We start from the raw sequence: 11994 nt of genomic DNA, 5'->3' as shown, positions 1-11994 counted from the left end.
TAAGTGATTGGTGAATAATGGGTAAAAAGTTAGTACTCGTTCAATTCAAGGGTCAAGGGTGGATTAAGAGTGGGTACTCATCATAATCTGCTCAAACAAAATCTCTCTCTCTTTTTTTTTTTTCCTATATTTTCTCTCATTTTTTTGTCATAAAAAAAAAAAATTATTAATAATAATATTTTATATTTCTATCTCTCTCTATCATTGTTTTCCTCACTCCATCATTGTTTTTCTATCTCTCCTCCCTGTTTCTCTCTCATTGTTTTTTTTTTATTTTATTTTATATATATATATATTTTATTCTATCTCTTTTCCCTTTATTCTCTCTCCTATTCTCTCTCCTCCATTTTCTCTCTATCTCTTTCTTTTTCTGGGCTGTGATAATTCTCAAAGTAAGTTGTATAGTAATTTTTTTTTTCAAAAATAAAAATAATAAAAAATTTAAAGGAAAAAAAATGTAACCAGTGAGACCAAAAAATTAATTAATTTAATGTAAAAATAATTTTTTATAATTTTTTTTGGTATTTAACAATTAAAGAATTTGACAATTTGTATCTAAAAATATTTGGGTAATTGGTTTGGGTGTGTGTTAACTAGCCCATTTAACATCCAACCCTTCTATCACTCATCATAAATGGATTGACTCGCCCATTCATGATCAACCCATAATTCGCCCACCCAATTAACACCCCTAAGTTTTGGATACAAATTTCTTTTTACACAAGTTTAAAGGGGCAAAAGTGTCTTCACAAATATTTTAAGGGTGGAGTAGATCGATAGAAGGGGTCAATTTATTACAAAGGTGTTAACTAGATGAGAGACAAGTGAAATATTTCAAAACTGTGGGGAGCTTTATGTAATTTATCCTATCTACTGGCGTAAGTGTAATATACCATTTTATTAAATTTTTTTTTTTTTGGGGGTAAAGGCCACCTTTTCTATTCCCCCTCTAAACCCTCTGGAAAAACAAACTAGGGTTTTTCAATTATCACGCAAAGCCTACAAGAGAAGCAAGCTTGCCGAGACACAAAGATTCGCTCACTACTGTTAGCCGACAACATTAATAGAGAAGAACAGGATTAAGCAATTGCAGACTCATCTCCGGTCAAATAATGCCGGAAAACGAAGGCGTTCGCTTCATTTCCTCCTCTCTCAAAGTTCCTCTCTTCCCACTTCTCCACCACCACCATCGCCACCACCACTCTATTCCTCTCTTCTCTACTCTCCAATTTCATCCTCAAATCCTAACTTCGACTCTCGCCAAAACCAAAGACTCAATCAACCATTTCGTCAAATCATTTCGTACTCGCAAGAGAATCTACCCGTTTCACGCTAATTCGTCGCTCTTGTGCACGGCGTCATTGGCCTTGACTCGGTTCGATGAGTCGACTCAGGGCGCATTGGAGGGCGCGATGACTCAGTCGAAGGGTGGGCACTCAGTGAATCGGCACGATGAAGAGAGGGTCTTGATCAGCGAGGTCTTGGTGAGGAACAAGGATGGGGAAGAGCTGGAGAGGAAGGACCTTGAGAATGAGGCTGTTGCCTCACTGAAAGCGTGCCGGCCGAACTCTGCTCTCACAGTTCGAGAGGTTCAAGAAGACGTGCATAGGATTATTGATAGTGGGTACTTCTATTCTTGTATGCCTGTCGCAGTTGATACTCGGGATGGTATTCGGTTGGTGTTTCAGGTATATTATATACTGTTATTTGTCCTTTTTCTTAGTATTTTGATGTTCGTTAGTATTGCATTTTACAAATGAAATATATGTGTCCAAGGCTGAGGAATAACATAGCTGAATACGCATTTTGCATGACTTGTTTCATGGGTAATTTAAATCCCACTCAGGAAAAGAAACTATATTGTTTTCCTGTAAATCTTAAGAACTTGAAAATGTAATTGGACGAAAAACATCTTCTGATAATATGTGGAGCTCATAGGAGAATTGGCTCAGATGAATTCGTTCAAGAAAGTTCTCATAATGCCATTTTGACTGTTGGGAGAAGGTAAAGGGAGAAAAGGATGTTGATTTTGCCTCCATGGTCTTTTCATCCACCTGTTTTGTTGAGCATGAATGAATGAATAGTGTGAGGATATAGTTTTTTTTTGCGTAGTTGTGCCACCTGTGTGCTATTTTGAGCGGCTTTTGAAATTGTACTTATCAAAAAAAAAAAAAAAAAAATGAAAGAAAGAAAAGAGGTCTCATGCTCCATTGTTGGTCACAAAGGAGGGAAGGAAGGAGAGAGAAAACAGGTTCATCCCATCATTGTACCTTACATTTATAACTAGGGAGTCTTTGAAAGCCAAACATTTTGAAGTGAGCCTCCCTTGATATTTGCTACCTTCCAGTTATGGGTGGAATGATTTGGTGGGTTGAGAGGGATTACATTCTTTCCACTTCCATTTCCCTTTAGACGGAAGAAAATATCTCCATCCAGCCTTTTCTGTTATATCTTTTTTTTTTTTTTTTTTTTGATAAGTACCTTTTCTGTTATATCTTTAATCTCCTTTTACGTTTTCCTCTTGCCAAACGGGTTATTTGCCGACTATTATCAAGTTTATAGTAGGAGGTTGACTTGGGATGTGCGGTTTGGGAGGCATTTCACGATTGGGAGTTGGGGGATATTGATGAGTTTTTGGCATTGCCATATAGCCAGAGTGTGGGTGGGGCAGGGCATGATGAGTGGTGTTGGGTGGTTTCCAGTCATTGAAGATTTGAGGTGTGTTCCTTTTATCGGAGGTTTTGATCTCTTTTCTTTGGAAGGTAGTATGGCGCACCAAAACCCCTCTTATGGTGGCTGTTTTTTGGATGGATGATGGTGTTGGGGAGGATTTTGATGATTGATAATCTGATGAGAAGGCGTTAAATTATCGTCAATTGATTCTGTATGTGCCAAAGGGAAGAGCCTGAAGAGGAGTCGGTAAATCATCTTCTTTTGCATTGACCAGTGGCTAGGGATAGCTGGGTCATGATTTTTGCACTATTTGGTATTCCTTGGGTCATGCTGAATACGAAGAGCATGCTTGAGGCTTGGCGAGGTTGTATAGTGGTCAGGCCCAAGATGTTTGGAGGGTGGCGCCCCTTCGCCTATGGCGGGAACCAAACCGATGATCCTTTGTTGGAGCAGAGGTTCTTATTTGGCTGCTCAAATTCTCTATACTTTATTATTTTGGGCTCGTGTTGAATTGTAAATTTGTGGGAGAATTTGTGGATCTTGTGGATGGTTTGGGAGTAAGTATAATTGGCCTTGTTGGTCCTTGTGCAGTTGTTTTGGGATGTGCTCTCCTTTTGAATGCATTTTAATGATATTTTACTTGTAAAAAAGGGAAAAGAAAGTGACTTCTGGAAATTCCAGAAAACAAAAGATTCGGTACTCTTAGAATGGCTCAACATATTATATTCAAGAACTGTGGTTAACTAAATCCACAACCACACACATTATGGCTGATATATAAAACATTTCTAATATTTAAAACTGCTAATATATTTGTCTAAATTCTAGAAGCATGGAACTGCTAGGAGCTTGCTTTCTCCTTATTGCTCCTGCATAGTAATTGCTGGTTTTAATCATTACAGTTTTAATAAACAAAATCAATTGTTTCTCTTCATGGGGGCTGTTCCCTATCTGATTATATCAATAAATTCTGATGGATTTTAGTTAAATCGGGCAAACAAACCGTGAATAGTTGTTGAAAGAGAGAGAGAGAAAGAGAATATATGAAAACGTATCTATTATTGAGTGAGTAATACAATAATACAATCATAGTTGTTAAAGGCGCCGGCGGCGCAAGGCGCCTCCAGGCGCCACCATGTCGCCTCCAATGGCTTAAGGCGCTGAGGTTGAATAAGGCGGCCGCCTTTGTATAACAGGCGCAAGGCGACAAGCGCTCAAAAGGCGCGCCCACCTGAAAAAGGGAATTTTTTTAATTGTTCTGTTATTTTTTTGGTTTTGTATTGTTTATTATTTGTTTATTAATTGTTTATTATTACTTTTTATTTGTTTATTACTTTTTATTTATTTATTACAAATCTTACAAGTTACAAAACAAAAAAATAAAAAGAAAACCAAAAGCAAAAGTGGAAAGAAGAGACAGATCTGCCGGCAGCAAAGGCAATATCTGCGAAGCTCTCGGATCTGCCGGTAAGTTCTCCTTCTCTCTTTCTCGTTCTTCTCTCCTCTTCTTCTTCTCTCCTTCTCTCTTCTTCTTCTTCTTCTTCTTCTTCTTCTTCTCTTCTCTCCGAATCTCTTGTCAGATTTTTTTGTTTTTTACTCTCTTCTTTTCTTCTTCTCTTCTTCTTCTCTCCTCCTTCTCTCTCCTTCTTCTCTCGTCAGAATGTCAGATTTTTTTTTTTTTTTTTCTCTTTTCTTCTTTTTCTCTCAGCTCTCTCCTTCTTCTCTTCTCTCCGAATCTCTTGTCAGATTTTTTTTTTTACTCTCTTCTTCTCTCCTCCTTCTCTCTTCTTCTTCTCTCTTCTCTTCTCTCGTCAGAATGTCAGATTTTTTTTTTTCCTTCTCTTCTCTTGGCTCTCTCTTCTTTCAGTTCTTTGAGTTCTTTCCTTTTGCTTTTGGCAGATTTTTTTATTTATTTTTATGCTTGTCTAGAATCTAGATGATGTTGTTCCTCTGTTTTTTTTTAGGGTTTTTGTGGCTTAGTTGTTGTTTCTATAGATTAGTGCCTTACTGCCTTGCATGTGTTTGGTGATGCATTTGATTGATTTTGTTTACTCATTAAAACAGATAATAGAGATATACCTAATCAATCAATCACTTACCCAAAAATGATTTGAAAAATAGAATCAATCATGGTGCTTATAGAAAATTAGATTGACTTGATTTGAAAATATAGCACATCCTTGATCCTTGTGGTTTTTGCAAGATAAATTCATAATTTCTATTTAATGCATCCAAACATGGTGTTTGCAGCTTGCAAAAATGTTTTATTCGTGCTTAATGAAAATTAGATTTGATTTGACTTAAGGTACACATCCATGTGATTTTGCAAGATGAACTCAAATTTTCTATCAATTAATGCAGCATCCAAACATTATTGCATCTTTATATATACTATTGCATCTTTAATTCTTTATTGGGTGGGTTTTGTTTTGTTTTTTTTCAACATGCGCCTTACTTCAGTTGGGAGCACGCCTCGCCTTGCGCGTCAGGCTCCAAGAGGCATTTGCGCTTTTGTGCGTCTTGAGCCTTTAACAAAAATGAATACAATGGTGTTTATATAGGAGAAGTTACGGGAATAGGTGAGTGGAGAACAAGTAAACCCTATACATGGTATTCTCTCTATGGTAATGAGGGGTAGGTGACAACTTATACAATACTAACTGTACAGGTGTGACAACTCATACAATACTGTACAACGTTACAACTCATACAATACTGTACAACACTCCCCCGCAAGCTGGAGAATAAATGTCAATATCTCCCAGCTTGCTACATGTGGAATCAATAGAGTTCTTGGGAAGCACCTTAGTGAAGATGTCTGCCAGTTGTCTACCAGAAGGAACAAAAGGTGTAACAATCTTATTCGAGTCAACTTTAGATAGAAAGAAATGGCAATCTACTTTAATGTGTTTAGTCCTTTCATGGGAGACTGGATTGATAGCAATATGAATAGCTTCCCGATTGTCACAGTGGAGAGGAATTGGGTACCGGACTAAAATCCCAAGTTCCTGTAGAAGAGTTTTCAACCAAGTAAGTTCACAGCCAGTATGTGCCATGGCACGATACTCTGCTTCAACACTGGAATGAGCCACAATTGACTATTTCTTACTCTTCCAAGGTACTAGATTTCCTCCTATGAAAGTGCAGTAACCCGTGGTGGACAGTCGATCAGGAGGAGAACCGGCCAATTTGCGTATGTGTATCCCTCACAATCCGAAGATGTCCAGAAGATCGATAAAGCAAACCACGTCCTGGAGCACCCTTGAGATACTTCAAAATGCGTACAACTGCCTCCATGTGAGGTACCCGAGGATTGGTCATGAACTGGCTCAACTGCATAGGAGATGTCTGGACGAGTGATTGTGAGGTAAATAAGTTTACCTACAAGTCTCTGATACATCTCTGGATCATCGAGTGGGTCACCGTCATCCACCTTAAGTTTTACATTAGTCTCCATGGGTGTAGCTACAGGTTTTGAACCAAGATATCCAGTATCCTTTAAGAGATCAAGAGTATACTTCTGCGGAGAAAGACTAATGCCTTGCTTTGACCGAGCCACCTCAATTCCTAGAAAATACCGAAGTTTGCCCAAATCCTTAGTAAGGAAGCTAGAGCGCAAGTGATGGATTAGAACTTGTATCCCATCTTTGTCACTGCCAGTGACAACAATATCATCTACATGCACCACAAGAATCACAATACCACGTTTCGTTTTCTTAAAAAAGAGAGTGGTCAGCCTGGCTTCTGGTCATACCATGAGCTACCACTGCTTTACTAAACTTATGCACGAGGAAACTGTTTATGAGGCCATAGATAGACTTCTTAAGATGACACACACACTCCCCCTTATACTCAAACCCAGGTGGTTGAGTTATATAGACTGTCTTAGTAAAGTCACTATGCAGAAAAGCATTTTTAACATTAAGTTGATGAAGTGGCCAGTTTAGATTAGCTGAAAGAGAGATTATCACACGAACAGAATTCAGTTTGGCCACAGGAGAGAACATCTTAGTATAATCAAGGCTATAAGTTTGAGTGTAGCCTTTAGCAACAAGTCGAGCTTTGAGACGGTCAACAGTTCCATCAGGCTTTTGTTTAACAGTAAAAACCCAATGACAACCAACAACCTGAGTATCAGCAGGCTTAGGAACAAGGTCCCAAGTATGATTCAATTTTAAAGCATTTATTTCTTCTTCCATAGCTTTCCTCCACCCTGGATGATAAAGTGCCTCCTTGTAAGACTTAGGAAGAGCAATAGAGGATAATGACAAAGAAAAAGCTTGAAAGGAGGAGGACAATTTATTATATGATACAAAATTGGAGATAGGGTGATTGGTACAAAACCATTTACCTTTTCGAACAACATAGGTTGATAAAGATCAGAGTCCACAGAGATGAAAGAATCTCCGGGCGTTGAAGCGACGAGTGGAAGTGGCAAGGCTGGGTTTACTATTTCAGTCGTTGAAACACGATTAACTACTCTTTTTCGGCGATGAGCATAGACACGAAGAGCTGGTGGGATGTCAAAATAAAAAACCGGAGTTGGGAGAACATACTCTTGAAGAACAGAGTCCTCCAGACAATTACCTTTCTGGGAATAATAAGGAACATCCTCAAAGAAAGTTACATTTGCACACACACATTATTTATGAAGAGTTGGATTGTAACATTTATATCCCTTTTGAGTGCGAGAATAACCTAAGAAAATACATTTGTGAGCACGAGGATCAAGTTTGTCTCGTCCCAGACTTAGATTATGAACAAAACAGACACACCCAAACACCTTTGGAGGAATGAAAAAAGGGTTTTTGTCAGAAAACATCATTTGGAAGGGTGATTTTCCTTGAAGGACCCTAAAGGGCATGCGGTTTAAAAGATAAGCAGCAACCAGAAATGCATCTGCCCAAAATTGTTTTGGAACATGCATTTGAATTATTAAGGCACCAACGATAGCTAGGAGTGGGCCATTCTTCCGTTCAACAACTCCATTTTGTTACAGGGTATCAACACAAGATGTTTGATGGATAATGCCCCTCGACTCAAGAAACTTTTGAAAAACATTAAGTTTATATTCAAGGGCATTATCAGTTCTAAGAACAAGTAATTTTGCGTCAAATTGATTTTGAATTTCAGCATCCTTCTCAAACCCCCCACCAATCGTCTTCTTCGTCTTGAGATCTTAAAAGACACAATGGAAAGGAGAAAAAGTAACTGACCAATTTAAATTTGATATGATTTTGCGAACTGACAATAAATTGAATGAAAATTGAGGGATATATAAAACTGATGAATTAGTGAGACCCGAAGTGCGGAAGGTACCAATTCCATGAACAGGTGATTTGGCACCATTTGCTATAGTAACAACCGATGGTGAGAAAACATGAGAAATATTATAAAGAAAAGATGGGTTACGTGTTATGTGATCGGATGCCCCTGAATCAATAAACCAAAGTGTAGAAGATGAAACATGGAGACCCGTATTACCTGAAGTAACGATAGTAGCGGCGGAGGAGGGTTGATTTGCATGCTCACGCTTTACCAGAGAATTATATTCGGCCTTGGAGTGAACGACTTGTTCATTCGCAAGTGTGGGAGTAGTCTCCTCCGAAACCAAAGCTTGATTGGCCCAAACTGGCTTGCCATGAAGAGCCCAACAGAAGGCAACAGAGTGATTGTTTCGGCCACAATGAGTACACTTCTTGCCGCCGCAACCTCCTCTGCCGCCAGGAGTACCACAACCTGGGTTGGAAGGACCTCTGCCCCCTCGTCCTCCACGGAAAGTATCATGTCGCTCAGTAGGAACAACAAGAGTAGAGTGGTTGCCCTTTTCAATCACAGGGGCATGAATAGATGCTCTTCGAACTCGAGCAAAAGTCTTACTTGATGTAGGTATCTCCTTTTTTTTTTTTTTGGATAAGTAATAATTGAATTAAAAAGGCGTTCAAGAGGGGAACGCATCCCTTATACAGAAGTGGAACTGGGGTTTAAGGCCCCAAAGAAGCCAAAAAAATAATTAAATCTTCGGAAGAGGAACAAGACTTCCTCTTCACATATCTGAAAAGAGAGCGTATTATATGAAGTTTCAGAATCGTCATGGACGATTCTTTCCCTTCGAACATTCCACTATTCCTCTCCTTCCAAATGCACCACCAGCCACAATGTGGTACAACTCTCCAATAATCGCGAACAACATTACGCACAGGTCATCTTCTCCAAATACGAAGCAAATCCTTAGGATAACGAGGTATAACCCAACACATACCAAACAGGCAAAAAATAAGATTCCAACAATCCCTCGCTACAGGACAATGCATGAGAATATGAGCAACTAACTCACCATCTTGTTTGCAAAGGCAACACCAGTTAACAAGACAGTTACCCCTTTTCCTTAGATTATCAATCGTCAGGATCTTACCCTATACAGCGGTCCAAACAAAGAATGTCACCCTAGTTGGAGCCATAGAGTGCCAGATAATCTTCCACAGAAAATCAATGATATCAAAATCAGAAAGACATAAGAATAAGGATCGAACTTCGAAGCGACCATGGGAAGAGGGAATCCATATCAAATCATCACAACCGCTGCCAACTGCCTCCTGTCGATACAACAGATCCAGAAAATCACATACCTCGTCCACCTCCCAATACTGAAAAGAGCGTCGAAATTGCACGTCCCTCGTAATCCCACTACTATCAAGCCAATAACAGTCTGCTACGTAGGCATGTCTATCAATTGCAATATTGTATAATCTAGGAAATAAACAAGATAAAGGCTGGTCTCCACACCAAAGATCCTCCCAAAAGTGTACACACCTACCATCACGAACTTTGAATCTGATATGAGTAGAAAAAGCATCCCATCCCTTCCGAATGAATTTCCACGCCCCTACTCCCACGAGAGAGACTGGACGAGTAGACCAACCACCACTCTCTTCCCCATATCAGCATGAAACAAGCCTTCGCTAAGGGTGATGTCTTTCCTTCCCGTACCTCCATAACCATTTTCCCGAAAGAGCTTGGTTAAAGGGGACCTCTGACACTAAGACCACCAAACTTCATTGGCTTGCAAACTTGTTCCCAATTGATAAGTGATACTTAAATTCTTCTCCTCTTCCGCCCCAAAGGAAATTCCTTTGAATTTTTTCAATCCTAGCAGCAACAGAGCATGGAATTTGGAACATAGATAAAAAATATGTGGGAAGGCTCGATAAAGTGCTCTTTATGAGCGTAACTTTTCCCCCCTTAGACAAGTATTGCTTTTTCCATCCTGCCAATCTCTTTGCATACCTTTCAATCATAGGGTCCCAACTCCCCACCGTTCTAGAGGAAACCCCTGAAGGCAAACCCAAATACGGAATTGGAAAAGAACTCACCCTACACCCAATGATTGCCGCTAAAGATGAGATATCTTGAACATCTCCAACCGGAACAAGCACACTTTTAGCTACATTAACCTTCAGACCAGAGACAGCCTGAAAACAGGCCAAGATACACCTCAAATATCTAAGCTGAGACACATCAACATCACAGAAAACCAGGGTATTATCCGCAAAAAGTAAATGAGAGACCTCCATCTGATGGACAGGATCTCTTCCCACCATAAAGCCCTTAATTAGATCAAGATCCTCTGCCCTTCGCATAAGTCGGCTTAATCCCTCCATAACAATAAGAAAAAGGAAATATGACAGGGGATCTCCTTGTCTTAAACCCCAAGAACACCCAAAGAAACTAGTAAGAGACCCGTTCACAAGAACAGAGAACTTGACAGACGATAGGTGCGTCTCTATCCACTTCCTCCATTTACTTCCAAACCCTATTCTCTGAAGCAAATAAAGCAGGAAATTCCAATTCACATGATCATACGCTTTCTTAATGTCAAGTTTGCATGAGACTCCGGGAACACCACTTCTCAATCTAGAGTCCACACATTTGCCTGCAATAAGGACTGAATCAAGAATTTGCCGTCCTCCAACAAAAGCATTCTGGGAATCCGATATAATCCCATCCATCACTCCCCTCATCCTTAGAGCAAGAACCTTAGCTATAAGCTTGTAGATACAACCCACTAAACTGATAAAACGGAAGTCTTTAATGCCAGAAGCACCTCCCTTCTTAGGGATAAGAGCAATGAAAGTTGCATTTAGCGACTTTTCAAAGGCACCAGTAGAATAAAACTCCTAAAAAGTGCCCATCACATCGTTTTTCACAACCGCCCAACTTTCCATAAGAAACCGCATAGTGAACCCATCTCGCCCCAGAGCTTTGTCCCTGTTACAACTTGATAAAGCCTTTGTAACTTCTTCTTTAGTAAAGGGAATCTCAAGCCCCTCCCTACCGATCTCAGAGATACCCTCAAAATGAAGACCATCAAGTTTAGGTCTCCAAGCTAGCGGCTCGGTATAAAGCTTCTGATAAAAAGAAGCAATACCATTTCGCACATCTTCCTCCCTCCAGATCTCTACACCTTCCACCCGAATACGTCCTATATGGTTACTTCTTCTATGAGTATTAGCGAGTCTGTGAAAAAATTTTGTATTACGATCTCCCTCTTTTAGCCAAAGAGCCCAGGATTTTTATTGCCATAATATCTCCTCTATACTAGCAATCTCAGCTAGAGCTGCTTGACAAGAAGCTCTTCTAGAACGCAAAAACTCCACATCCCCACCCGCCTCTTCTAGGCGATCAATCTCATAAAAATCAGTAAAGACTCTATGCTTCCTCCATTCAAGATTCCCAAAAACATCTTTATTCCACTTCTTAAGATTGAATTTGAGAGCCTTCAACTTCGTGGTTAACATGAAGCTAGATGAGCCTGTAACGACGACTCCCTCCCACCAAAATTGAACTTTCCCTTGGAAGTCCTCCGCTCTTAGCCACATATTCTCAAATCGAAACGGAGACCTTTGAGAACACAAACCTCCACAATCTAAAACCAGAGGAACATGATAAGATGTGACCTGTGCTAAAATTGCTTGAACGACATCCGGGAATTTCTCTTCCCACTCCCCAAAGATCAAGAAACGATCCAGCCTTGAAAAAGTGACTGGGTCCCTGCCATTTGACCATGTATAGGTTGCGCCTTCCATTGGTAGATCAATGAGAAGATGCTCGTCAATGAAATCAGAAAATTGATCCATTTCAGAAGACCTCCTTCCTCCTGTGGACCTCTCTAATGGGAATCTAACAAAATTGAAATCTCCACCCAAACACCAAGGAAGAGACCACATTTCTTGAGCATGGTTTAGCTCCTCCCAGAAAAAAAGGCCAATCAATATCGACAACTGGTCCATAGACCCCAGTGAAAACCCATCTGAAATTTGC

At 39.8% G+C, this 11994-nt stretch overlaps 1 protein-coding gene across 2 annotated transcripts in view; it reads left to right on the top strand.

Moving 5' to 3' along the window:
* The first annotated feature begins 915 nt into the window (after window positions 1-915).
* Window positions 916-11994, top strand: part of LOC132268211 (outer envelope protein 80, chloroplastic) — a 51181-nt gene continuing 40102 nt past the window's right edge. Inside the window, exon 1 of one of the 2 annotated variants that reach the window (XM_059769005.1) lies at window positions 916-1688. In XM_059769005.1, coding sequence (XP_059624988.1) covers window positions 1113-1688 — 576 coding nt within the window. In that variant the 5' untranslated portion in view covers window positions 916-1112. The remainder of the gene's footprint in view (window positions 1689-11994) is intronic. The other variant, XM_059769004.1, reaches the window with a different exon arrangement.

This window comes from Cornus florida, unplaced genomic scaffold (assembly GCF_030987335.1).
Source record: "Cornus florida cultivar Cherokee Brave unplaced genomic scaffold, ASM3098733v1 CherokeeBrave_3.0.0_Hap2_Chr08, whole genome shotgun sequence".
Classification (NCBI taxonomy): Eukaryota; Viridiplantae; Streptophyta; class Magnoliopsida; order Cornales; family Cornaceae; genus Cornus; species Cornus florida.
This window is presented reverse-complemented; position numbering and strand designations above follow the sequence as displayed.